Source organism: Peromyscus maniculatus, chromosome X (genome assembly GCF_049852395.1).
Source record: "Peromyscus maniculatus bairdii isolate BWxNUB_F1_BW_parent chromosome X, HU_Pman_BW_mat_3.1, whole genome shotgun sequence".
In the NCBI taxonomy this organism is placed as follows: domain Eukaryota; kingdom Metazoa; phylum Chordata; class Mammalia; order Rodentia; family Cricetidae; genus Peromyscus; species Peromyscus maniculatus.
Genome location: NC_134875.1, coordinates 130203937 through 130231701, shown reverse-complemented (window position 1 = coordinate 130231701; position 27765 = coordinate 130203937). Strand labels below are relative to the sequence as shown.

At 37.0% G+C, this 27765-nt stretch overlaps 1 protein-coding gene across 5 annotated transcripts in view; it reads left to right on the top strand.

Annotated features, from left to right (window-relative positions):
- Usp9x (ubiquitin specific peptidase 9 X-linked) overlaps positions 1-27765 on the top strand; it is a 145099-nt gene that overhangs the window by 46046 nt on the left and 71288 nt on the right. For 3 of the 5 annotated variants that reach the window (XM_076562498.1, XM_076562499.1, XM_076562497.1), the window contains 9 exons: positions 6867-7120; positions 11230-11375; positions 13873-13952; positions 16938-17050; positions 18796-19014; positions 24282-24397; positions 24954-25205; positions 25287-25425; positions 27447-27599. In XM_076562498.1, coding sequence (XP_076418613.1) covers positions 7025-7120; positions 11230-11375; positions 13873-13952; positions 16938-17050; positions 18796-19014; positions 24282-24397; positions 24954-25205; positions 25287-25425; positions 27447-27599 — 1314 coding nt within the window. In that variant the 5' untranslated portion in view covers positions 6867-7024. Of the gene's footprint in view, positions 1-6866; positions 7121-11229; positions 11376-13872; positions 13953-16937; positions 17051-18795; positions 19015-24281; positions 24398-24953; positions 25206-25286; positions 25426-27446; positions 27600-27765 lie in introns of those variants that run through there. The other 2 variants (XM_076562496.1, XM_076562495.1) reach the window with 1 other exon arrangement.

Genomic DNA, 27765 nt, shown 5'->3' with positions numbered 1-27765 from the left:
TGACCCACTTAGGCATCTTGCTGGTCCTTCATTTTTTTTGGGGGGGGGGTGCTGGAGATTGAGTTTAGTGCCCATTCACATACAGTACTATGATTTTCGCACTGTCCTACACCCCAAACCTTCAAAGTTTGTAATTTTAGTTAAATCTGGTTTGTCTGTTTCTTTTGTTGCTTTTGCTGTTAGAAGAATCCATTGCCAACTCCTAGACCATTGAGATTTGCCTTTTATGCTTTAAATCAGTTAAGAGGAGGCAAAATAATGTATTTACACCAAATTTTCTGTTTCGAGATGTCTCTGGATTTTGTCAAATTTCTTGGTCTTGATCTTTATATTTATTCCACTTGGAATTTGTTTAAAGCCTTAGCTATTTTTCTTTAAATTTGGGGGTAGGTTTTGACCATAATTTCATCACAGATCTTTTCTTTTTCATTACCCCTATGTTGATGTGTGTCACATTGCTCTGTGATCTGTTCATGGTTTTCTTGTTCTTTGAGATTGCTGTCTAACAACCTGCAAGTTTGCTGATTATTTCTTGTGACAGTTCTGCTGTTGAATCACATTAGATTTTTAATTTAACTTGTACTTTTCAAGTCCAGACCTTTTACTTTGCGCTTGGATTTTGTTTTTTAATGTCTTTTTTGTCTCCTTATTGGTAATTAAGGATACAACATTTTCCTTTACTAGTAGTATAGTTTCCTTGAATTATTTGAGGATACAAATAATAGCTGTTTTGAAGTTTTGTTAAGTTGCACATTTGGACTCTCTGAAAGACTTTCTCTTTTTTTACTTGTAGGTGGCCCACACATTCCTGTTTTTCATGTATTGTAGTTTTTGATGTGAAACTGGACTCTTCATACAATGTAGTAAATTGAGTAATAATTTTTACCTTGCCACCACCAGAACTTTTTTCCCCTTATTTATGTAATAACTAGCTGAACAATTTTAGTAAATCTTTCCTGCCATTTCCTAATGTGTAGCCTGTAGGACCCTATGTAGCCAGAGTCATGTACAGTCACTTGGGGATGACAGACTGCAAGGCTTTCTGAGTCTCTTGTATTTCTCTGTGTAGTGTTCCAACAAGCACCGCATGTATCTTGTCTTTGCCTGCCCACTCTTCTGCCCAACTTTTAGCTTTTACTAGTTACCTACTGAATGCTCTATTGTTTTACATGATGTTTTGGGTTATAAAATTCCTCACAGTCTGATCCTTGATCTAATTAAATTCTCATTTTTCAGGGGTAATCCTTTGTGCTGGTTCTTAAGGTTTTATTCTGACCCAGGATGGTTGTTTATAGCTCCATTTCCCTTGTTCTTTTTGATAAACTGCTAGCTGGATAGTTTAATTTATTGGCTTTTATGGCACTATCAACATCTTAATCTAAATAAAGCCAGTTTACTATAAGAGAACTTCAGAGATTTCTGTTCTTATTTTCTTTCCCCTGGTGGAACCTTTACACCGCTTCAGAACTGAAGCAGTAGACTGTAGCTGGCTTCTGTCATAGTTAAAGCCCCTGCTTCTCCTGAGTAGAGTGCTGCATGGAGGCAGCATCCACTCTTTGACGCGCAGCCTGTCTTCTGCCTTGGAACCTTGACCCACCCTATGGATGAATTGGGGTGAGAGCCATTAGGACTTGGCTTGCTGCCCTTGAAGTGGAACGAAGAGCCCAGATCTCTGATATTCTTCCCTGTAATAGAGCCTCTTGCTGGATTGATGAGAAATCTAGCTGCTTTCTTCTCCCAGGGAGATAGTACCATTAACTAGAAGGAGAGAGTCCCCTGTTCTTTGGTGTGCTCCTCTGGAATGAAACTGTGGTGGTTTAAACGCCAGGCTTTGTTCTTACTGAGATGTAGATTTTTCTTGATCAAAAATTTTGTAGTTTATTATATGTCCTTAAGACAATTTCTAGAAAGCATGAAATTTGCAGGCAAATGGATGGAACTAGAAAAAATCATCCTGAGTGAGGTAACCCAAACCCAGAAAGACAGTTATGGTATGTACTCACTCATTGGTGGATTCTAGATATAAAATGAACAATCAGACCACAACCCATAGAACCATAGAGGCTATATATATAGCATGGAGGTCCCTAGGACGACTGTGGCATATAATAAATTTCAGTTTTACTCAATTATTGAAAAAAAAAATAGCCAAATGAATGGAAACACATGAACTATGAACCAAAGACTGAGGGGCTCCCAGCTGGATCAGGCCCTCTGAATAGGTGAGACAGTTGATTGGCTTGATCAGTTTGGGAGGCATCTAGGCAGTGGGACCAAGTCCTGTGCTCATTCCATGAGTTGGCTGTTTGAAACCAGGAACTTATGCAGGGACACTTGGCTCAGTCTGGGAGGAAGGGACTGGACCTCCCTGGACTGAGTCTACCAAGTCGATCACGGTCCTCGGGGGAGGACTTGTCCTGGAGGAGGTGGGAATGGAGGGTGGGCTGGGGGTAAGGGGAGGGCGTGGGAGGGGGGAGAATAGGGGAACCCATGGCTGATATGTAGAACTGAATGGTATTGTAAAATAAAAAATATATATCACCAAAAAAAAAAAAAAGACAATTTCTAGAGACTTAATTTTTTTTCTCACCTGCTGTTGGTAGTTTTACTGAGGAAACTGCCCATCAAAGCTTCTGATGTCACCATTCTTGAAGTCATTTTTAATTTAAAATTCATCAAATTAACAACCACTGAAAAGTTGGTTTTGAAAATGCCTAGAAAGGATGCTAACATTACTGAAGCTTTCAGTACCATAATTGTGTATGTGTAGGACTTGCAGACCTCGCCATGGAGAAGGCCTGAATAAGAGAATTTGACTAATTATCAAGCATTTCTAAGTTGAGTACATTTCTGTTGCCATAAGGAATTTCAAGTGCAGGGTGCATATCTGTTGCATAACTTCTAGGAAGTTATCCTTAGGAAAGAGCCATAGATAGATGACGGTGACTTAGTTACAAAATATATGTGGAGGGCTATAAATAGCGCTGAAAATAGAATGTGAATATTTAGTTGAACCTCTTCATTTGCATTTTCTGAATTGATTGGTTGTGAAGTTGTCTAGAACTGGCATCACACTTGGAACCTTGTTCTTAATGTTTGAAACCAGAATTCAGAATGATGAGTTCATATACTGGTAATTATAGGAGTATTGAAAGCTAGGACAATGAAATCTTTTATTCTTGAGGAAAGGTTAAATTTAAAAGTTTAAATGGTTAGAGAGGGTCCAGTGAGATGACTCAGCAGATAAAGGTCCCTGCTTCCAAACCTGACAACCCAAGTTCAATTCCTAGGATACATGGTGGAAGCTGAGACCTGAGTTTTAGCAACTTGTCCCCTGAGGTTTGTTTGTGTGCCCTGGTATCCACGCCCCCACCAAAGAAAACTAAAACATAACTTCAACTTTTTCTTCTTTTCCCCTTTCCTCTTTTATTTGGGGTGTGGGTGTGTGCTTGTTTTTGTTTTTCGAGACAGGGTTTCTCTGTATCACTGGCTTTCCTGGAACTCAACTCTGTAGACCAGGCTGTTCTCAAACTCAGAGATCTGCCTGCCTCTGCCTCTTGAGTGCTGGGATTAAAGGCGTGTGCCAACACTTCCAGGCAACTTTAAAATTTTTAAAATAGGATTGCTTAGAAATGTTTGTGTTTATGGCTATAGGCTAAACTGTTAAATTATAAGTTTTTCAAAACTCCATAGCATGACCTCTCATGTGACCACTGAATAATAATTTTTATAAATTTTTGTGTGTCTGTGCGGGTGCCAGAGGTCAATGTTGGTTTATCTTCCTTAATTACTCTCGACCTTATTAATTTTTTAAAATTTATTTTTAATTAATAAAAATATGTGTCTAGGTGTTTTACCTACATATGTCTGTGTACCACATGCATTCTTGGTGTTTGAGAAAGCCAGGGGAGGTCATTTGATCCCCTGGGAGTTACAGAGGATTATGAACTGCCTTGTAGATGCTGGGAATCTAACCTGAGTCTTCCACAAGAGCAGCCAGTGCTCTTAACTGCTATTATCTCTCCATACCCTTTAAATTTCTTACTGCATGTGTTCCTGTGTGTGTGTGTGTGTGTGTGTGTGTGTGTGTGTGTGTGTGTGCGCGCGCGCGCGCGCGCGCGCGCGCGCGCTAGCTATAGCGTGTGTGGAGGTAAGAGGACAGAAATTGGATCTTTCCTTCCACCATGTGGATCCCAGGAATCAAACTCAGGTTGTCAAGCTTGGTGGCAAGCATCTGCACTAATTGAACTGGAACTCAAAAGACTCAGCTACAGTAGCTGGTCAGCAAACCCCAGGGATCCTCCTATCTCTATCTCCCAGCACTGAGATCACAAGCATGTGCTGCTGCCTGGACCTTGATGGGGGTGCTGAAGATTAACTCTGAAGATTAAACTTGGGTCCTCATACTTGTGTATCAGGTATTTTATGCACTGAGCTATCTCCCCAGCTTATTAAAAAAAACTTACTTAATTTTTAAAAATAAGTAATTTTTATGAATATCACTAGTTATGTTTTAGAATACTTATGAGGAAATAACTCATTGAAAAGTTTAGTTTTAGGAAACATCTCTATCATCAAAAAAATTTTTGATTGATAGACTTCTGTGGTTTTGCCCCTTAGTAATCTATGTAGTGCTTTTGTATGGGATGATTTTCCCATCACTTTTGCCAAATAGTTTTGGTTTGACTATAGATAGGACTTTTGAATACATACATAAGGAAGGAGGTGTGTCTTGTCTGTGTGTTTGTGTCTACAGTGGTTGGTGTATATGGTGGGCAAGAGAGATGGCTTAGCGGTTTACTAATCTTTGATAAGTTGCCGGATCAGTTCCCAGGACCCACATGGCAGATCACAACTGTCTATAACTCCAGTTACAGGAGATCAGAGCCTCCTGGGTTTGGTTCCCAGAACTCTGTAGTGTCTAAGTCTTAACTCCAGCTACAAGGGATCTGTCTCCCTCTTCTGGCCTCTGAGGTTACTGCTTGCACAGACAAAACAGTCCTACATATACATACTGAAAAAGTAGGTATCAGAAACGTATACCAGTCACTATTTCATTTTCCTCATTAACCCACTGATAAGGTACACTTTTTCCTTTTTCCTTTAAGAAGACATAATGTAGAGGCAGATACAAATTAGATTTGGCTCTAAATAGATTTGAATAAACTGCAGCTCTTATTTTTAACTCTGTGAAAAGGGGAAAATAATACCTTCTGTAGTACACACATGGGAGAAACAAATGAGTTGTATAAAGTGCTTGAAAGTCTTCTGCACTTTATATCTATGATGCTGAAGCACAGGAGCTCCAATTATGTTTTATATACCATGCTGTATATTTGATGTTGGATGTCTTAAGCCAGGTTATGAATAGAAAGTTCATAATGCTTATAGACAATCTCTCACAGAGCCAAGGAGTTGACTGGGTTAGGTGATACTTCAATTTTAAGATACATGAGCTATTGTGGGCAAAGTGAGAGTAGTGAAAATTAGACCCAAATACAGATTAAAGAATCAGTTTCTTAATCTGGTGGTATATTACACTCAATCACAGGAGATTTTTGTTGTTTTTAAGTGTGGCATAGGCCTAATTCTACCTGATGAGAAAACTAGATATCAGTGCCATTAAAAGCACCTCTTGAAAAACACCAGAGGTACTTTTATTACTCTGCAGAACAAAAGAAACTAAGTGGTCTAATGAATATGGAATTAAAATTTTGGTAGTAGTCTGTGCACTTTTTTTTGTTAGTTTGCAAAGAATGCTTGTTGTTCGGGGTTTGGGACCTGTTGCCTTGATAGGGCTCCAGGGGTGCTTGTGATGAAAAACTTATCAAAAGTGGGGAAAAAAAAACACTAAGGTTACTTGGTGAATTAAGTTGTATTAGGGTACACATAGGTTACACACTTTACTGTTTACGAAGAAAAATCCCCCCAAAATGGTATGACGAGGTTTAAGATCTTTTGGTTTGGGAATGAGGGTGGGAAGTAAACAATAGAGCTTGGATTTCTCACAATTAGGGAATCTGAAATCCGAGGTCTGGGTGTTGATAGTTTTGCTTGTTTGTTTCTCTCTGTGTGTGGGTGTTGAAGTTGTTATCTTTGTTAGTTGAGTGGTCTTTCTTAAATTTACAATTCAGTTTGTGTTTATGTGCTGAGAATACATGCTTTTGCAGTATACGAAAGACATTATTAGCCAGTTAAGGACAGTTTACCATTCCATGATTTAAGTGAGTGGCAGCTAGCTTCTTGATACTGCCTTTGGAGTCAGTTACAGGAGAAAATTGAAATATTAATTGATAAAGCTAGACTTGTATGGTTTTGTGGTATAATAGTTACAGAACCGTTATTAGTTTAAGTAATGAAGTTTTAGATTTTCACTTTTCACCTGTCAATTTATATAGTCATGTTCTCTTGACCTGATTGAATGGTGATAATAAACTTGAACAGTTTTTTTTTTTTTTTTTGTTTTTGTTTTTTGAGACAGGGTTTCTCTGTGTAGCTTTGGAGCCTGTCCTGGAACTCGCTCTGTAGCCCAGGCTGGCCTCGAACTCACAGAGATCCTCCTGTCTCTGCCTCCCAAGCGCTGGGATTAAAGGCATGTGCCCGGCTGAACAGTTTTTATAGTTCATGTTAGTTATTTCTAAAATAAAATGTTCTTTGGGATGGAGAGATGGCTCAACAGTTAAGCGCATTGGCTGTTCTTCCAGAGGTCATGAGTTCAATTCCCAGCACCCACATGGTGGCTAACCACCATCTGTATTGAGATCTGGCGCCGTCTTCTGGCCTGCAGGCATACATGCAGACAGAGCACTGTATACATAATAAATAAATCTTTTAACAAAATGTTCTCTTTTCCCTTCTATTTGTAGGTTATGCAATGGTCTCTGCAAGATGTTTTATTCTTGAATTGGAGCTTTTTAAGACTGACAAATGCTGGTACTTCATCTTCTATAAGTGGACTATAATTTCTTTTCTTAAGACAACTACATAAGCAGACAAAATTGCAAAGATCTGCCCTGTGTCGAGTATGACAGCCACAACTCGTGGCTCTCCAGTTGGAGGGAATGACAACCAGGGCCAAGCTCCTGATGGACAGTCTCAGCCCCCCCTCCAACAGAATCAGGTAAGACATTAAAGATAAAGACACATTGGTATATCTCCTATACTCTTGAGTGCTGAGTGTGGAAACATGATAGAAATGATTGTGAAGCAACCATAAACTGAATGTTTTGTTTAAGAAAAGTAAATATAGGTCTTCAGCAGTCACAAAAAAACTCAAGTGCTTCAGCAACATTGTTTTTTTTTTTTTCATGTCTTTTTCAGATGTCTTACATTGTCAGTCTTTAATAAAATGAACGATTTAAGTCCTCTGTAGATTCTGGGAGAAACCATTGTATTATTCAGTGTAGCCTATGGGACCAAGTAAATCAGAACTCCATTTTGTATGGCATATATATAAAATCATAAATTGTCAATTCACAATAAGATTTTTAAAGACTATGGACCAAAGTCTTATTACTGGCATTCAAATCAAATTTCACCTTTGCACCATATCAGCTTTATGACTGGGTAAATTATATAATCTCGAAGCCTCAGTTTCTTCATTTGATAGGGATAACAGTAATGGAACTTCATGGCATTGTTTGAGGATCAAATGAAATAATGTTTGTAAAGACCTTAGCATAGATACTGGGTCAATCTTTTGCTTGCCCTAAAGCTCTTAAAGTAATATTATTATTCTGTTTTCTCAATCAACTTATGTAAGGTTTCTGGTTCTTCTGATGTCTATTCCCCGTTGGAAGATTTTACTAGTAAAATTTACTAATTAAAAAAAAACTTGATTTTGTAAACAGATTTTCTATGTAGATCCATCTTTTTTTGTTTTTTGAGACAGGGTCTCTCTACATAGCCTTAGCTGTCCTGGAACTCACAATGTAGATCACATTGGTCTCAAATTTACAGAGATTCACCTGCTTTTGCTTTCTAAGTGCTGGCATTAAAGGTGTGAACCACTATGCCCAGCCTAGATCCATCTTTTTAAAGGAGGATTTTCTTAATAAAACAAAAAACCATTTTCTTTGTCTTGGTCATTTTTGTCCACTTCATCTAGAGTGCCAACTTTATTTAAATGCAGTTGTTTATAATACTGTTTGTGATCTTGAGTGCTGGAATGGAACTCAGGTCTTTGCATATGCTAAGTGCATACTATATAACTTGAAACTGCTTCTTACCCCAGACCCTGTAATATCCTTTTGACTATTTTTTTTTAAGTATATATGGGGGTTTGTGGCAGGGTCTGTCTTTGTTCATCTCTGATACTACTAATTTGTATTCTCTCTGCTGATCAATCTTTCTAGGGGCTTACTAATTTCATTAATACATTGCTGCTCCCCCCAAAAAAATCATTTTGGGGAGACTTATAATAACTCCCCCCATAAAAAAACACCACATGCTTTTACAAAACCTTATTTAATTGTTTTTTACGTTCTTTTTTCTTAATTTTCTTGTTTTCATCTCCTGAAATTTATCTTAACCCTTTCTAATCTATACAGTTTTATACTTTGAAGAATTAGGTTGAATAAGCCAAAGAGTAAGATTGTGATAATGCAGCTCCTGTAGTGGTGTTTGGGGTAAACTAGTTGGTTTGTGTATACATGAATAACAGACACACTGCTTACAGAGATACACATTTTCGTGGGGTTTGTATGGATAACTTTTAAAGCAAAAGTGTTATTATTGTAGAGTACTTTGTGATTTGGGGCTAGGTTTTTACTGTTCAGGTGTTACAGGCTTCATACTCTATTTTTAGTCTGGTAGAAAAGGCCTTTTTTTCTTTCTATCTCCCCTTCCTCTGCCACTTGAGAGAAATGAGCAAGCCAGGTCCTCCATCCCAAATGTGCCAACTTTGTTAATTCATTTCCTTTTCTAATTCCCATTTTTGAGACATAAAATGGTAATGTACATGGTCACAAAATTTGACAAAATAGTCTTTCCTGTCCCATAAATTTGAAGGCCAGTATTTGTTTCTTTAAATATAGTCAAAGGGCTGTTGGATACTAATGTTTACTATGTTTAAACCAGGAGCTAGTAGTTTATCTTTCTCTCTTTTTTTTCTGCTTTATTACCTGTATTGTGTGTGGATTCTAACCTCTTTTTGCAATTTTCATGGCTTTGCAGGGCTTTTCAGTGAAAAGAAATCCTGTTTGTTAACATTACACTTGTTTTGTTTTGAGACAGGGTCTCTCACTATGTAGTTCTGGCTGTTCGGGAACTCCCTTTGTAAACCAGGCTGGCCTTAAACTCAGAGATCCTCCTGTCTTTGCCTCCCAAGTCCCGGGATTAAAAGCACATTATTAGGGGCTGGAGAGGTGAGATGGCTCAGAGGTTAAGAGCACTGATTGCTCTTCCAGAGGTCCTGAGTTCAATTCCCAGCAACTACATGATGGCTCACAACTATGTATAATGAGATCAAGTTTTCTTTTCTGGCGTGCAGGCATACATGTAGGCAGAACACTGTATACATAATAAATAAACAAATCTGTGTTTTAAAAAGACATGTTACTTTTATTTTAAAATATACTTGATTTTTAGAGGTCTTAGGTTTGTGATAGTAATATTACATGTCTATTACATTAATATATGCACATTGTGTTCATCTATTGAAGATAACTTGCATTTTTAAAACAAAAGAACAAAAGCAAATTACATTCTTACCTATAGAACCACTCTGTTTGCCTATAAAATTTCTCATTGTTTCTTATTGCTATGTTTTGGTTTTGATTATTGAGACAGTGTTTCTCTGTAGCCCTAGCTATTCTAGAACTCACTTTGTAGACCAGGATGGCTTTGAACCTACAGAGAGATCCGTCTGCCTTTACCTCCCCAAGTGCTGGGATTAAAGGTGTGTGCCACCACTACCCAGGCTATTTTATATTATGTAATGTTAGTATTTTAATTATTTCACAATCTCTGATACTGTTGGACCACAAAGAAGCAACCAAAGATTTAGTCAGCGCCTGATTTAGGGCTTAGTTTTTGTTTGTTTCTTTCTGTTATTTTTAATTATATGTGTGTATGTGCATCTATGTGTGGGTACACATAAGTACAGATACCTACAGAAGTGGTGTGAGATCTGCCTGGTATGGGTGCTGGGAATTGAACTCTAGTCCTCTGAAAGAACAGTGGGTGAGTCATCCCTCCAGTCCAGGGCTCAGTTTTTCATAAGCTTTACATGTACTGACATAAGAGAAATTAAAAGATAACCTGAGGGAGCCACTTCTGTACAATGTGTGTTCTGGGTGTTTAATTTGAGTCATCAGGCTCAGTGGCAAGAGCATTAATAAGCCATCTTACTGACCCATAAAGGGAATTTCTTAATCAAATTTTTAACTTTAAAAGCTGTACATATTGAATAAATTTTAAGACTCCTAGTATGTCATAAAAACCAGTGACAAGTGGGATGAGCATTCCTCAGATGTATCTGAGAAGGTTCTAGAATGTAATTTGACTATGTATGCCAATTGTTTTTAAAGAAATTGTTTATGCTGTTGTAGTTAATATTTCTAGTGTCCTGTCTTAAAGAAAAATGTGTTTTCTACAAGATTTATACATGACAGACTCGTATTAATTTTAATTTATGTAATGCTGATAATTTTGACTACTTAGATATTGAATGAAAAGGGACAGATACAGTCCCAATTTTATTGAAAATTTATACATACATGGACAGTTTTTCTTTAGTTCATAAAAAGATCACAAGGAGGTAATTAAAATGTCATTGCTGGTGTTTTGTTTGTTGGTGTGGTATCATAGATGTTTAAAATTGGTTTTGTCTCTATTTTCTGTGAGCATGTAAATACAGGACAAAGTGTTTTGTTGGTTGTTTAAAACAAAACAGGTTACTAAAGTTATAGACTTCAAATTAGCTATTTGTATGGGGCTTCTAGCATTTGAATTCTCTGCCTGGTGACTTAGTTGTGTTCTCCTTCCTTAGTGTAAAAGTTTATTAGGTGGCTACTTCATCTTTTAATCCAGCACAAACTTTGAAAGAATATATTAAATCATAAGGTTTCAATGATGTCCTTGTAAAATTTTATGCTACTAACATTTTAAAAACTAATGCTAATCTCTTAATGTTTGGACGTGTGTGTGTGTGTGTGTGTGTGTGTGTGTGTGTGCGCGCGCGCGTGCGTTATAGAAACTTATATCTGGAATGTTTAATTTTTAATCAAGACTTCATCGCCTGATTCTTCCAATGAGAATTCCCCGGCAACTCCTCCTGATGAGCAAGGTCAAGGTGATGCCCCTCCACAGATTGAAGATGAGGAACCTGCATTTCCACATACTGACTTGGCAAAGTTAGATGATATGATCAACAGGTCAGTTGTTTTCGTTTCTAGTGTGTATAATGCATAAGAAAACCAAGTTTTTCAGCATTATATGTGATAGGTAAAACAAAGACTGGTGAAGAGGAATCTACTGCCTAATCTTCCCATCATAGTCACTATCAAGTACTTTATAATAGATGGTTCTTATTGGATATAATGAAAAAGAGCGAGAACATTAGTGAAGCTAACTATATGGCCCTAGTTGTTCATTTCCAAAGTAGAACTGTTTGTGTAGTTTGCCTTTTTAAGAGTTGTTGAAGCTTCTTTTCAGTGGGCATGTTGGTTCTTGTGTAACTTTAATAACTTTAGGGTAGCCCTGAAGCAAACCAGGTCATAAGGAGTTTCTCAGAGGATGCCCTTCATGCTGACTCAAGAGAATGACACTTTTAAGTTGTTCTTCAGGGTAAGGAAAGGATGTAAAGAAACAGAAGAGCAAACAACAACAAAAAAACCCTATCTGAGTGTAGTCCACACTGGGTAGTGTGAGCTCAACAAGGGCCCCTCAGAAAGAGTAGTGGGCACTGGAGCAATGGCTCAGCCATGAAGAGCACTTGCTGCTTTTCCAGAAAACTTTGATTCTATTGCTGGCACCCACATGGCAGCTCATAGCTGTTATCTATTATTCCAGACCAAGGGAGTCCAGGCTCTTTTGGCCTCTAAAGGCACCAAAAATACATGCAGACAGAGCACTCATACACAAAAATTAATTGATTAAAACTGAGAGCATTTTTAAAAGAATTATGAAAATATAGGCATTTTGCCTTTTTACTTAATAAAAGTCAAAACTTCATGTATGGAGAAATAAAAATCCTTTGCATTAAAAAAACTGAGCTGGGTGGAGTGGCTCACATAATTAATCTCAGCAGTTGGGAGGCAGAGGCAGGAAGATCTCTGTGAGTTCAAGGACAAACTGATCTACATAGTAAGTTCTAGGACAGCCAGAGAGCACACATATAATGAGACCCTATCTGGAAAAAACACACAACAAAAATCTGAATTTCTTAGTAATTAGTATGCATTGGTAAGCCCAGAACGATGTTGTGTAATATATAGTAAGTAGATAAAATTTATCTAGCCCCTTCCCCACATATCGCAACCAAAAATTTCTCTTAACATAAATCAGTACATTTTTCGATATTTGTGTTTACTGTTATGTATGTATTGAGTTTTTCTATAAATATAAAATCTTACTATAATTTTATAACTAGTTTTACTTGTTTGAAATATTCTCTCAATTGACTCATTTTAAAGGGAACATTTAAGAGAAATATACAGCTTGTAGTAGCAGCTTGTAATAATTGCATGCAATGAATTATTGTCAAATCAATGTTAAGGATATTTATAAAATCCTTGATTGTTCTTAACAGCAGAGATGACATAACAAAGTTGCATTGTTATATTTCAGTTTTGTCTGGTGGTTGGTAAAATATGCAGGTTAGATACTAGGTTGCATGAAAACAATTCTTTATGGAAGAAAAATGCAAAGGACATTTGTAAATAAATGATGATAGTTATTTGTTTCTAATAGGTTATTGATGAAGTGCTTTTATTAAATCAAGGGGCAAGAGTGGTTGGGAATTTTACCAGCTCTTAGGAGAGATTTCAGTGGTTGGCTAGAAGGTTGACTCTTCTGGGGAACAATGGGTGAATTAAATGGTGATGATTGAGAAGGCCTATGAAAAGGATAGATGGCCAGATGTTTGGGTCAGCACTGAAACTAGAGAGGATGCTGCATCCTTGTTTAAGGGAGAGTCACCTTTGGATTCTGCACATCTTTAGAAAAAGTTGATAGAATATAAGGCATGATAGATTATAAGGCATGAATCAGTCTTAGCCTTCTGAAGACTTTGTTCTTTGTGAGGAATTTCAAGGCATGCCTTTTCTAATCTGAATTCTGAAAGTCTTTGACTGTGAAGATTTACTAATAGTCCTCTGTAGTTTCTTTTATATTTTGTAGAAGTCTGCTTGTAGAGACAACAAATGATGCTTAATTGTAAAAAGTGATTCCCTGGACAGTGGTGGCGCACACCTTTAATCCCAGCACATGGGAGGCAGAGGCAGGTGGATCTCTGTGAGTTCGAGGCCAGCCTGGTCTACAGAGTGAGTTCCAGGACAGGCTCCAAAGCTACACAGAGAAACCCTGTCTTGAAAAACCAAAAAAGAAACAAACAACAACAACAAAAAAAAAAAATGATTCAACCAGCCCCACTGTTTTAATATTTAATGTTATTTTAGTTAATACTTAATGTTTTTTTTTTTTTTGAGACAGGGTTTCTCTGTGTAGCTTTGGAGCCTATCCTGAAATTCATTTTGTAGACCAGGCTGGCCTCGAACTCACAGAGTGCTGGGATTAAAGGCGTGTGCTACCACCGCCCGGCCTACTTAATGTTTTCATAGTGAAAATAATGAATTGTAATTAGTAACTGACTATAGTACGTCTTTTATTTAGTGCATAACCAGTAAGCCTCTTTATTTTGTAAATTCCTAGGCCTCGATGGGTCGTTCCAGTTTTGCCGAAAGGGGAATTAGAAGTGCTTCTAGAAGCTGCTATTGATCTGAGTAAGAAAGGTATGTTTCAGTGTCATGCTTTTCCAAATTCATGCTACTAGATATATTTTCACTTTATTCCTGAAAACTTTATTTTCCTGTTAAAACACAAGTGTATAGTAAGTTTAGAGATAGAGCTCACATCTGTTTAAAAAGGACAACCCTCAAGAGTGCTAGACAGAAAGGGTATATGTATTCGTATTTCTAAATAGCAAGTCCATTGTTTAGATCTGTAATCACTCAAAGATTCATTCCTGTTGTGGGAATTCCATAATATACACAAAAGTTTTTGTAATTAAGTACTCTGTAGGCGATGCATAGTACAAATATCATTTGAGGTTAACTAGCTGCAGAAGAGGGAAGGTGAGCATCCTAAGGGATTTCTGGTCTTAAGTAATGTGCAGACCTGCAAATTACTATACTAAAGGATGCATGACTCTTAATCTATGATTCTTTGAACAAAGAATTTTTTATTTCTATTTTTGTTGATTGCTTTGTATTTATTCATTATGGGAAGGGTATGGTATATGTGGCAATCAAGAACTTTTAAGAGTTGATTCTTTTCTTTCCGCCATGTGATTCCCAGAGACTGAAAGGTTTTCAGCCTCTCTGGGAACTGTTTTTACAGGCTGAACCATATGGCTGGCCCAGCAATGTGTTTTTTAAATAAAAGTAGCTTTTAAAACAATAGAATAAGTTATTTTTTTAAGGAAAAGAAGACTTATAAAGTGGTTCCGTTAAAAAGAAATACTTAACGCAATAAAAAGAATCTAGTGCTCAGTTGTTGGGAAGTAAAAGGTTAATGTTGGGATTGAACAATAATAAATTACTCTGGTCTGTTTCTGATATGGCTGAATTCTCTTAGTAGTGGTGCTCAGTTTGCTATTTTAAGGCACTGGAATTTGAGGGAGTGGAATTTCTTGAGTTACCCTGGCTGTGTCCTGGAACTCTCTCTGTAGACCAGGCTGGCCTCGAACTCAGAGATCCACCTGCCTCTGCCTCCCATGTGCTGGGATTAAAGATGTGTGCTGCCACCACCTGGCTAAGGCACTGGAAATTAAAAGGAGCAACATTTATTTTCTAAGATAGTCTTTTGTATTATCTTTTTATTACTGTGACAGATAACAAATAAACAGCTTACACACAAAAGCTTGATTGGCTCACAGTTCTAGAGATTTCATAGGGTTAGAGTTAGGGCCAGGGGAAAATGTGTGGGTAGAGCAAAGCTGATCACCTTTTGGTGTCCAGGAAACGAGAGAGAGATAAGGGATCTCACAATCACTTTTGAGGGCAAACCCCTACTTTTCAGATTTCTCACTAGATTCTACCTTTTACAAGCGTTTGCCAAGTCTCCCCATATCACCACAGAGTGGCGACCAAACCTTTGGAAGACATGTACCCAAACATAACTGTTCTGGGTGTGTCGTAACTAACAATAAGCGATTGTATTAGTTATTGTCAAAATTGACATTTTTATAGTACCTTGCTTGGGTACATGTCACTCCCTGGCAAGGGGAAATTTTATCTTACATCAGTTATTCCTCCTTTGATTAAAGAATGTTTGTTGTGCCTTACCAATCTTGAAAGCTATGAAAAAAGTTTAATCAGATTATGATTGTGTCTCACAATTGAAGTGAACTTTGCTAGTTATAGTCTAAACATTAACTATGTAGTAAAAACATATTTCAGTCAGTGCCATTGACATTCAGTAGATTGTATTCCTCTCCCATACTTATTTTGTGCACCATAGTTTATTTTACATGATGCTCCATTTGTAAAGTTTCAATGTCACTCCTATTGTACAATCAAAATCAGATATTTTTTATACATATTGAGATGTTAAAGTCATTCTTTGTATTGGTGACACATGGCTCTGTTGTCTTTTTTAAATCAGATGAGATGAAGTAAAGATAAAAAAGTGTAGGGCTGGAAAGATGGCGTGGTGATCTGAATTCAACCCCTGGAACTCACTTAAAAGTGGCAGGATCAAACTGACTCCACAGAAGTTGTCCTCTGACCTCTATACGCACTCCCTAGCACCCCCTCAATCGTGCATGTGTGCACGCACACGTAAAGAATGCATTTTTTAAAAAGACAAAAGGAAAAAATAGATTCTTGACTTGGAAGAAGAAAGAGATGTATAGATAGTGAAATAAAGATGAAACAGTTCATCTTATTTGACCACTTGGAGAATAGTAAAGATACGAGTGGGTGCTAAGTACATAGTTTGCAAACTAATATTTTAAAAATACTTATGAATGTAAATTTTAAGGCTTATTTTCAGAACAAAATGCTATGAAATATTTAGAGTCTGTCACATGGTACTGACCATCATTTTGGGCTTAAGATATATTTAGTGCATTAAATTGTAACATTATCAGTTAAGTTTTTATTGCCTTCATTTTTTCTTCCATTGATGATTAAACCTAAGATCATTGTACATGTTAGAGTAGCTGCCCTTGCAGTGAGCTGTAGATCCAGCCCTGTTATTGTTAATATTACCACATCGAGTGTGCTTTTGCATAATTAGAATTTTATTTGGGAGGCCTGAAGAGATAGCTGAGCAGTTAGTTATGAATGTTTGCTGCTCTTGAAGAAAAGGGACCCAGGTTTAGTTCCTAGCACCCACGACTGGTGGCCCTTAACCACGTATAACAACAGCTCCTGGGAGTCAGACACCCCCTCTTTGGCTACTTATAGTACCTGAATGAAACGTGGTATACACTCAGCGCGCATATATATATATATATATATATATATATATATATATATATATATCGTTCTTTAAATAATTTTTAAAAAATTACTTTATTTCTGAATCATTTCCTTTCTGATGTGTAGAAACTTTGAAATAACAATAGTGTTATGATGATGCTATGAACTTTTTACCAGAAGTACTCTGGAACTGCAACTGCTAGCCTGTCATCCAGGTTTCCAATTACTTACGGTCTTTCATCACACAGTTGAGCATTGTGAAATAATGGTTTTTTTTCTCCCCCTTTTTAGGCCTTGATGTTAAAAGCGAAGCATGTCAGCGATTTTTCCGAGATGGGCTAACAATCTCATTCACAAAAATCCTTACAGATGAAGCAGTGAGTGGCTGGAAGTTTGAGATTCATGTGAGTTTTCCATTTGACTTTTAAAAAGCAGATTATATAGTGATCCTTTGGATGGGGAGGTCAAGTGTGTGTGTATTTGTGTATGATATATTTGGCCTACTGTAGTATAAAAGTGTAACTTTTAAAGTAATTTTATAGTGAATTATTTCTGTTAGAGGCAGCATGGGCATTTAAAACAACAATGAGATTTAGAGTTAAAACTACTGGGTTTAATCTTTCTCCCTGGTTCTCCAGTGCCTTTTGACCTTAGACAGATCACCCCATTTTATTGAAAATCTGATACAGTCAATTGTGAGATGTACTGCCATTTTATATATTGTTAAGGAAGGCAAAACTTGCCCAAGATGGAGAAAATATAATGCATGTCTGGGGGACTTGAAAGATCAGTGTTTGTAGAGGTAATCACTGCAGAAAAGGACAGCAAAGAAACATGTATATTTCAGAGCCATGAGTTACTCTTTAAACAGTTGTTTAGTCTGGATTCAATTTAAAATTGTCATCCCGCTGACCTTGACCTTGACACCCTCCCTGTGCTAATTCCCTGCTGGGTTCCACCCTCCTGAATGCTTAAGGGAAAGTTCTTTGTCTGTGTATCCTGCATATTGGGCATTAACAGCTTAGATGCAAGACTGTAAAACATTGTCCTCGGCAATGAACTTCTGCCCTCCGGGGTTCTTCCATTGTGCTGTAAGCCTGTATTTAAGACTTCCTCCCTCCTTCAATAAACCACATTCTGCATTAAAAGAAAAAAAAAAGCCAAGTTACAACGCAATAACCAGACTTTATGGGAGAATCTATGACAGCCAGCCAGACCTCCTCCGAGAATATAGGAAGCATTCAAGATTATGTAAAACCCTGTAACAATGCAGGATTTTTTCTTTTGTTCTTTCTCTGTTGTAGAATATTATTTTAAGGTGTGTTACTTTTGTTTATATTGCATTTGTTTAACTCTGTGAAGCTGTGATACTGTGTCTGTCTAAAACACCTGATGGTCTAATAAAGAACTGAATGGACAATTTTTTTTAAAAAAAAAAAAAAAAAAAAGAAAGGACAGGAAAGGAAAAAAGTCATCCCTTTTAAGTAGACTATTTAAAGTGATCTTAGGGCCCTAATATCTCCAAACTATGAACAGAAGCAATGCAAATACTTCAGTACTTGTTATTTGTAGGATGCAATCAGATTTCACTTAGAGAGTGAAAGAAGTTGTATCTGAACTAATAAGATGCTATAAGTGCTACAAATCTGTTATTTGTTTCACTATGGAGATAGTCATAAAGCAGATGATATTTTTCTGGTCTAAAACTTTTTTCAGTGAAGATGATGGGGTAAAAGTCCCAACATAATGTAATTTCTCAGATTTAGAAATACAGAGCTTGTTAGTGTATAGTCTTCCATTGGGGTAACTGCTATATTATTTCAATTTTAGAATTGTTGCTTCTAGTGTAAGAATTCCAAAGAGAGAAAAAAATGGGAATTTGTATGTTGCCTGAAGAGATAGAGCAGGATTTGGCAACTCATAGTACCTATTTCATTTTTAAGCAAGTAGCTTTTTGAAAGTACACACCATAGACATTATAAAGCAAATGAATTTGGTCATAGTACTAATGAATTAAATATAATTCAAGTAATCAGCATAAAAATGAGGAACTCATTTAATATTAAGATAAGGGTAATTAGGATGACAACTTGGGTTTGAAATTGCAATGTTTTCACATTCTGAATCACCTTTCTCCCATGTATAACAGAGATGTATTATTAACAATACCCATCGCCTGGTGGAACTATGTGTGGCTAAGTTGGCCCAAGACTGGTTTCCACTCCTAGAACTTCTTGCCATGGCCTTAAATCCTCATTGCAAATTCCATATCTACAATGGTACACGTCCATGTGAATCGGTGTCCTCAAGTGTTCAGGTGCCTGAAGATGAACTCTTTGCTCGTTCTCCAGACCCTCGATCACCAAAAGTGTGTTGGTTTGTTACTTTCAAAATTAAATATTAAGATTGTTTTATTCTATCTGCCACAGAACATTTAAGTAATCTCAATCTCCTTTAACACGGAAAAAGACTAATTATACTCTGAAAGGGATTTTGCATTATGGTTTGAATTCTTTCTTTTATACCAAAGCTATGTTTTATTGTATTCTACTAATGTTTAGATTTTCTGTGTAGTAATAGTTGGGATCTGACAACCAAATGTACTTTGAAACTTTTAAGTGAAACTATATATAGCACTAGGAGCCCTTTTGCATAGTCATAGTATTTTAGTTCAGGGCTTATGGCTTTTCCTTCTCTCTCTATGTAAGTTAATCCCTATAATCTTCTACTCAAACTGGAAATAGTAATAATTTGGTTAATATAAAACATCTGTTTGATCTATAATAATAATCGAGGAGATTATGACTGATTAGAAACCTCAGATCAATAGGCCATGATGTTTTTTGCACTTCAAAGTAGGTATATGCTATACATGCTTAAGTAATACATCACAAAAGTACAATGATGGAAATTATAAAATAGAAACAGAATAGTAAAACTTTGAAATTTTACTAAAATACATAGTCAACAACAAAAATTTCTTATAGCAGTGCAAACAGACTGTACTTTAGTTTTATACTATATACTTTTAAATTTATACTTGTATAGTTTTTATTTCCTTTAGCAAGTGCTAGCAATAATAGTTTCTAAATTTAGACTGTAGGGAAACATTTTTAAAAGATTTGTTTTTACTTCATGTGCATGAGTAATTTGCCTGTATGTATATTTGTACACCATGTGCAGACCTGTGCCCTTTGGAGGCCAGAAGAAGGCACTGGATCCCCTAGAAATGGAGTTAGTCACCATGAGGGTGCTGGGAATCGAATTTAATTTGTCATAAAGCAATCAGTGCTTAAAGCTGAGCCACCTATCTAGTCCCTAGGGAAATAATTCAGAGATCTGGAGATTTTCTTTTCTGACCAGCCAAAAAAAATGAAAGTCATGTGTACAATGTTTGGTTTATTTGGTTAGAGCTTGAAATCACCAGTAATGTGTTGAACTTAGAGCTATTCTTTTTCCAGTTCATATTGTTGCCACTAGATGGCTTATTTTAGCTTGAGTAGGATCCAGTTACCATCAAAGTAAAGATAATTTTCAAACACAAAAGTTCCATCTAGCTAGACATGGTGATGCACACCTTCAGTCCCAGTGACAGAGGTAGACTGGTCTCAAGGTTCAAGGCTAGTCTGGTCTACAAGGCAAATTTCAAGACTATGCAGAGAAACCGCGTGCGTCCATGTGTTCTGTCTGCATTTTCCTTTTTTATTTTTCTCAGTGGGTCAGTAATCTACTGCTTAAGAAACTCACAAGAGCCGGGCGGTGGTGGCGAATGACTTTAATCCCAGCACTCGGGAGGCAGAGGCAGGTGGATCTCTGTGAGTTCGAGGCCAGCCTGGTCTACAGAGCGAGATCCAGGACAGGCAGCAAAACTACACAGAGAAACCCTGTCTCGAAAACACCAAAAAAAAAAAAAAAAAAAAAAAAAAGAAAAGAAAAAAAGAAAAAGAAAAAAGAAAAAAAGAAAAGAAAGAAAGAAACTCACAGGAAAAACAAAACTTTATTCAACATGACTAATACCAAATTGTAGAGTGACTTCTGGATGAAGATAATTTTATGTATTTGAAATCTGATTCTTACGTAAAAACTGTCAAAAAAAAAAAGATAGGTGTTCAAAGCCTTTGAGTTTAGTGTGTATGTGTTCGTTTGTATGTATTGTAGCCTAGATTATGGTTACCCATATTCTAGGGAGTTGCCTACTAGCTGCTGAAATCAGAGGAATTTTGTGACTTCTCATTGTTAAATCTTTATAAACTTAAAAAAAAGTTTGATTATCAACCAGGAGGTAGTGGTTCATGCCTTTAATCTCAGCACTCGGGAAGCCAAGGCAGGAGGATTTCTGAGAGTTTGAGACCAGCCTTGTCTACAGAGTGAGTTCCAGGACAGCCAAGGCTACAAAGAGAGATCCTGTCCTGAAAAAAAAATTATCAAAGAGGTGTTAGTTAGAATTTTCAACACCGTCCCTAGTTGGATGCAGACATTATGACATAAAACCTAAAGGAAGTGTAAAATTTTTTTTAATGTTATTCTCCAAAGTTTGAGTATCCTTTATATATGATGCTTGGAATTAGAAGGGTTTTCAATTTTTTTTTTTTTTACAGAGTTTGGAATATTTGCATAGATCCTCACTAATGGAGTCCCTCTAGTTCAAACATTGGAAATGTGTCATTACTCAGACATCTTTTGTTGTTTCCTCCAACACAGGGTCCGTTCCCTCTGTGTAGCACTGGCTGGCCTCGAACTCACAGAGATCCCCCTACCTGTGTCTCCAAAGCGCTGGGATTAAAGGTGTGAGCCACCACCACCTAGCTAAAGAAAACTTTTAGATTCTGGAGTTCTAGATTAGTAGTACTTCACTTGTGGCAAAATTCAGATCATCAAAAATAGCTGATGGGAGTGGATTTTCTATATTGTAAGTTACCTTATGGCACTCACTTTGTAGTGTCTTGTTTGTTGACTTTTGAAAAGTTGGAAGTCACTGAGCTTCCGAGTCTGTCTTTGAGCCTTCCTACTTAATCATCACCTAAAAGTTGTGGCCAGGTCTTTATTTCCTCCACTGTTGAACTCATGTGGCCTCCCTCAGCTTTTAGGCAATGATAGATAAAATTAAAGCTATTGACAACTATCTGAGGTTATAACTCTCTATGGTGCTATCTTAACTGTATCATACTTCTCTCCCAGCCTAGGATTTTAAAGATAATTAAATGAAATTAATTGAATGTTTAAAATAAGAGAAACCTGATTAGTTAAAGGGGAAAGGGTCTCAAGTAAATTCATGTATGTTATTCTTTTTGTTGTCTTTTTGAGACAGGATTTCTCTATTATGTAGCTCTGGGCTTAATATGTAGACCAGACTCATAGAGATCTGCCTGCCTCTCCTTCCTGAGTGCTGGGATTAAAGGTATATGCCACTATGCCTGGCATCTATGCTATTCTTTTTAAAAGAAACGTATCAAAAAATAAAAGTAAAACTACATTTAAAAGAGCATAAATGCCGGGCGGTGGTTGCACACGCCTTTAATCCCAGCACTGTGGAGGTAGAGGCAGGTGGATCTCTGAGTTCAAGGTCAGCCTGGTCTAAAGCGCAAATTCCAGAACAGTCAGAACTGTTACACAGAGAAAACCTTTGCAAGTATGCCCCAATGACCATCCCCAAAAAGAACATGCACATTCTAGACTATGGAATCATTGAAATTTTTTTTTCTACGTAGAACTGGTTGGATGTTGCCAGTCCCAGGGTGTCTGGTGTCTCCTCCTGACCTCCACTCACAGGTAGTGCAGATACATGCAGACAAAACACTCAAATAAAATCTTTTAAAAAGAGAGAGAGAGAGAGAAAGAATAGAACTACTAAGTATATCAGCTCAGTAGTCTCATTCTAGTTACTAAAGAAATAAAAAATACGTAACAAACATTCCTTTTTACAAGTAATCCCAAAAGAGATCTGGTGAGCCAAATAGTTAGCCTGGGTTTGGGCTAGAGAGCTGGCCCAGGGTTACAGAGCACTTGTTGCTCTTGTAGAGGATCTGGATTCAGTTTATATTTATAGCACCCACATGGTGGCTCATAATCCTCCTCAATTTTGGCTCCAATGGATCCCATGTTCTCTCCTGCCTCTGGGTACCAGACGTGCATAGGGTGAAATATATACTGGCAAAAACTCATACACATAAATACTGAGAGTTTAATGACCTAGAATTGGTCTTCTTATCAAATTAAAAGGTAGGAAAATATTAAACTTACTGAAATATGATAGTCGACATCCTAGAGAACTTAAAATTTAGATAGCTACATTTAGCTTATTGTATTTCTCTTGGTTTCTTGAGACAGGGTTGCCCTGGCTGTTCTGGCACTCACTCTAGACCAGGCTGACCTTGAACTCAGAGATCCACCAGCCTCTGCCTCCTGAGTGCTGGGATTAAAGGCATGTACCACCATCACCTAGCCAACAATAAAATCTTTATTCAGCATTCCCCTTTTAAAAAATAGCTGTAGGCATTATTTTTGCCTAGAGTATAATAGAAAAATTGTCTTTCCTCCCCCCTTACTGGCTTTTAAAATATGGCCTTCTAGAGGGTGGTAAGGTGTAAAAGATTGTCTTTATTATTAGCTTTCAGATATATTTAATTCTTTTGTAACCTTTTAGTTCATTTTGAGTTTTTTAAATGGCAAAGTTGATTAATAAGATGGAAATTGAGCCTGGCGGTGGTGGCACACGCCTTTAATCCCAGCAGTCAGGAGGCAGAGGCAGGCGGATCTCTGAGTTCGAGGCCAGCCTGGACTACAGAGTGAGTTCCAGGAAAGGTGCAAAGCTACACAGAGAAACCCTGTCTCAAAAAAAGAAAAAAATAAAATGGAAATTGAATACATTTATATGAGTCAACAAAAGTCCCCAGATGTTCTAGTTAGTGATAACAAATATTATACCATGGTATAATTTTTTTTTAAATTTTTCCCCTTTTTGTTCCTCCTGCAATGTAAGCATGTATCAAACCTCCTCAGCCTTTGCTCATGGTAGACAAGTGTTCAAGTCCTGTGACATATGGGCTAGTTTTTAATTGACAGTTCGCTTTTAGGCTTCAAGATTATTCTATTTATATGGAAATTTTAACTGCTTATAACTCCAATAAGAAATTGACTGAGGGGTGGGCAATGGTGGCACACGTCTTTAATCCCAGCGCTCAGGCGACAGAAGCAGGCAGACCTCTGAGTTCTCGGACAGCCAGGGCTGTTCCACAGAGAAGCTCTGTCCTGGGGGTGGGGGTATTTACTCAGAATTTTTTTTACACTAGATTATTAATTAGCTATTCTTTGATATTACTTGAGCCTTTTAACCTCATAAATTATTTTAATATAGGTGTTTTTCGGTACTTAGGAAAACCACGTTCTCGTACAGTGTGATTGCGGAGACAGAAACATGGTTTTAATTCTTCACTAGCAGTACTGATAGGAGCAGTGTGTTCCTATAATCTAATTTGTGCTGGCTACTTATGCTTCATCCTAGATGGATTATTGTGAATGTTTTGAAGTCCTTCATGAATGGTTTGACATCAATTGGTTTTAATATATCAGTCAAAATAGTACTTTGATTTTTCTTAAAAGCCAAAAAAGTAAACTTTGATGTTAATTGCATTACAGGGTTGGCTAGTGGATCTCCTCAACAAATTTGGCACTTTAAATGGATTCCAGACATTGCACGATCGTTTTATTAATGGATCAGCATTGAACGTTCAGATAATTGCTGCCCTTATTAAGTAAGTTACGTTTTAAAATGAAATGTTCAGTTTTCTGTTAGTTTCTGATTTTATTTTGGCTCAGTTAAGAAATGGAGGGAGTTGAGGATTTATTTAGCTCAGTGATAGAGCGCTTATCTAAAGCGCAAGGCCCTGGGTTCTGTCCTCAGTTCCTGGGGGGTGGGGCGGGGCGGGGCGGGGAGAGAAAAAGGAAATGGAGTAATGAGGCTGGAGAGATGTCTCAGTGGTTAGTTCAGTGGCTGTTCTTTCTGAGGTCCTGAGTTCGGTTCCCAGCACCTAAGGCAAGTGGCTCACAATTGTCTTTAACACCAGCTCCAAGGGATCTGATAGCTCTGGCCCCTGAGGGTACCTGCACTCACACACACATATTACCATCCAAGTGCACGCGCACACACGCACACACAAAATCTAAAAACAAGTAGTAGTTGAAGTGCAGATTTTTCTTAGTTGTTATTTGGGTGTTTTTAAAAATACTACATGTACTGTGAGAATTTACTAAATTGATTTTAAGAAATTGAGTATTTACAGGAGTTTTTTTTTTTTTTTCTTATTTCAGACCATTCGGACAGTGCTATGAGTTTCTCACTCTTCACACAGTGAAAAAATACTTTCTTCCAATAATAGAAATGGTTCCACAGTTTTTAGAAAACTTAACTGATGAAGAACTGAAGAAAGAAGCAAAGAATGAAGCCAAAAATGATGCTCTTTCAATGATTATTAAATCTTTGAAGAATTTAGCTTCCCGGGTTCCTGGACAAGAAGAAACTGTAAAGAACTTAGAAATATTTAGGTTAAAAATGATACTTAGGTAAGTTAGGTAACTTAATCTTTGGAAGTAATCATGTACAGGAATTTCTACAATCAATGTCAAACTGAGTTTCTTTTACAGATTATTGCAAATTTCTTCTTTCAATGGAAAGATGAACGCACTGAATGAAGTTAATAAGGTCATTTCTAGTGTGTCGTACTATACCCATCGGCACGGAAATCCTGAGGAAGAGGAGTGGCTCACGGCAGAGAGGATGGCCGTGAGTCCTTTTACTGTTTTTTAACTAAAGAAATACTTAAACCTGGAATGGCGGTCACTGAAATTTGAATGTTGTTCTGATTAAATTTACAGGATCGTTAGTCTCAAACTTCCTAAAGTAGCATAATTATTTGGTAGCTGATTATGTGATAAATTTATTGTTGAATGTAATCATTAGTTTAGTGTGAGTTTTGCTATAAACTGGGAAATTGATCAAAAGGGAATATGGGAGATAATATTTGAACATGATTGAAGAAAGGGGCCTGTTCATGTGACCAATTCCAGTTAATGGCTTAAATCATGAAATACACAGATGGGTATGGTGGTGTACAACTGGAATCTCAACACTGGAGAGGCAGAGGCAGGCTATCTAGCTAGCTAGCTGGGTGGTGGTGGCACAGGCCTTTAATCCCAGCACTCAGAGGCCGGTGGATCTCTGTGAGTTTGAGGCCAGCCTGGGCTACAGAGTGAGTTCCAGGACAGGCTCCAAAGCTATACAGAGAAACCCTGTCTTCAAAAACCAATATATATGTATATGTATGTGTGTGTGTGTATGTGTGTATATATATAATATTAGAATATGAGCTACATAAATTAGTTTTTCTTGATTTGGGGAATTTGTTTTTAAAGTGCTTAAGTTTATATCCTTTTTGCATTAATACTTAGAAAACTATTTTCCATATAGTTTACATATTACAACTTTAATGAATAACTTACCATTTAAATGATAAAACCCATGTTATTTGAGTACATATGTGAAAGTCATGAGACATCTGTAGCAAACAGTATCTTTACCTCTAAGGGTCTTTTTTGTTAATGGGGAAATAATTAGCTGTATGACTCATCCTAGAACTTGCAGAAAATGACATTAAATGTGTAAAACTTTTTGTAGTAGTTTGACATTCATTTGTTATATTTTAGGGGGAAAATCCCTTAACAAGTTTGGCTTTTCAAAACGTTGTCCGTTACTAGCTAAAAATTCATATTTTTGGTACATTTTGGACCCACCTTCCTTTATTCTCAGAAAGCTGAATAGTATACACTCATAACTTTGTGGATTGTCTTTTTTTTTTTAATCCTGAGTCCTCCTTTATTATTCTTGAAGTAAAACAACAAGAGGTTGAAGGTAAAGAACTGTCACGCTACAGTCTAGACTAGCACAGTATTACGGGAATAGACAATGGAAGCATGCAGACTTGGTTCAGATTCCAGTCCCAAACTGGAATCTGCAAACCTGTTTACTATGCTAACACAGGGATTGTTGGAAAGATGCAAGAGGTGGGTGGCTAAGCAACAGGTAGGGTCTGGTCCATGGCAATCAATTACTAAATAAGTCTTTAAAAAGTAACTTTTGACCTAAGATTAAAACCATTCTGGGGCAGAATTAGCTTTAGTGTAAAGAGCCTAAGGATACCAAAGTTGGTTCATGTTCATTCTACCTAAACCTTAGTGTTTCATTGCATTTAAATGATGTTTTTGTGAGTTTAATGCTGTAATTCAGAATATTTTGTTTGTTGTTGTTGTCTCGAGACGGGGTTTGTGTGTGCAGTTTTGTTGCCTCTCCTGGAACTCACTCTGTAGAACAGGCTGGCCTCAAACTCAAAGAGATCCGCCTGCCTCTGCTTGAGTGCTGGGATTAAAGGTGTGTGCCACCACCGCCAACTTAGAATATTTTTAATGATTTGAGTTTTTATAATTGGTGAAGATGCTCTAGTAAATTACTGTGTTAGATGTGGTAGCTCACAACTTTAATCCCAGATTAATCCCAGCAATTGGGATGGAAGTGGAGGAAGGAAGATAACAAATTTAAGACTAACCTGTGTTACACGTCAAGATTCCTTTTCAGGGGTAAAAACTGTAGATTTTTAAAAGTAATTTTCTGTGATGACAAGGCCTGGATGTACACTATTTTGTAAATATGCTTTAGGATTCCTAAAAATTGTTTATGTTATATTAATGGTATGTTTTAAAAGTGTTTGTATTTTAGTTTGTTTTGAAACCTGTTTTTTAAATTACATTTAGGAATGGATACAACAGAACAATATTTTATCCATTGTTTTACGAGATAGTCTTCATCAACCACAATATGTAGAGAAACTAGAAAAGATTCTTCGTTTTGTCATCAAAGAAAAAGCTCTGACCTTGCAAGATCTTGATAATATCTGGGCAGCACAGGTAATGGTTTTGAAACATTAAAATACTTCTTGTAGAAATTCATCTAGTACCTTCCCGATAATTGTCAGTAATACTTAAATATGCAACAGTTCATATTTAGACAAAGTTAAACAGACTAAAAGTAAAATAGGGAAGCTGAGTGTGCTTGTGTATATCTGCAATCTCA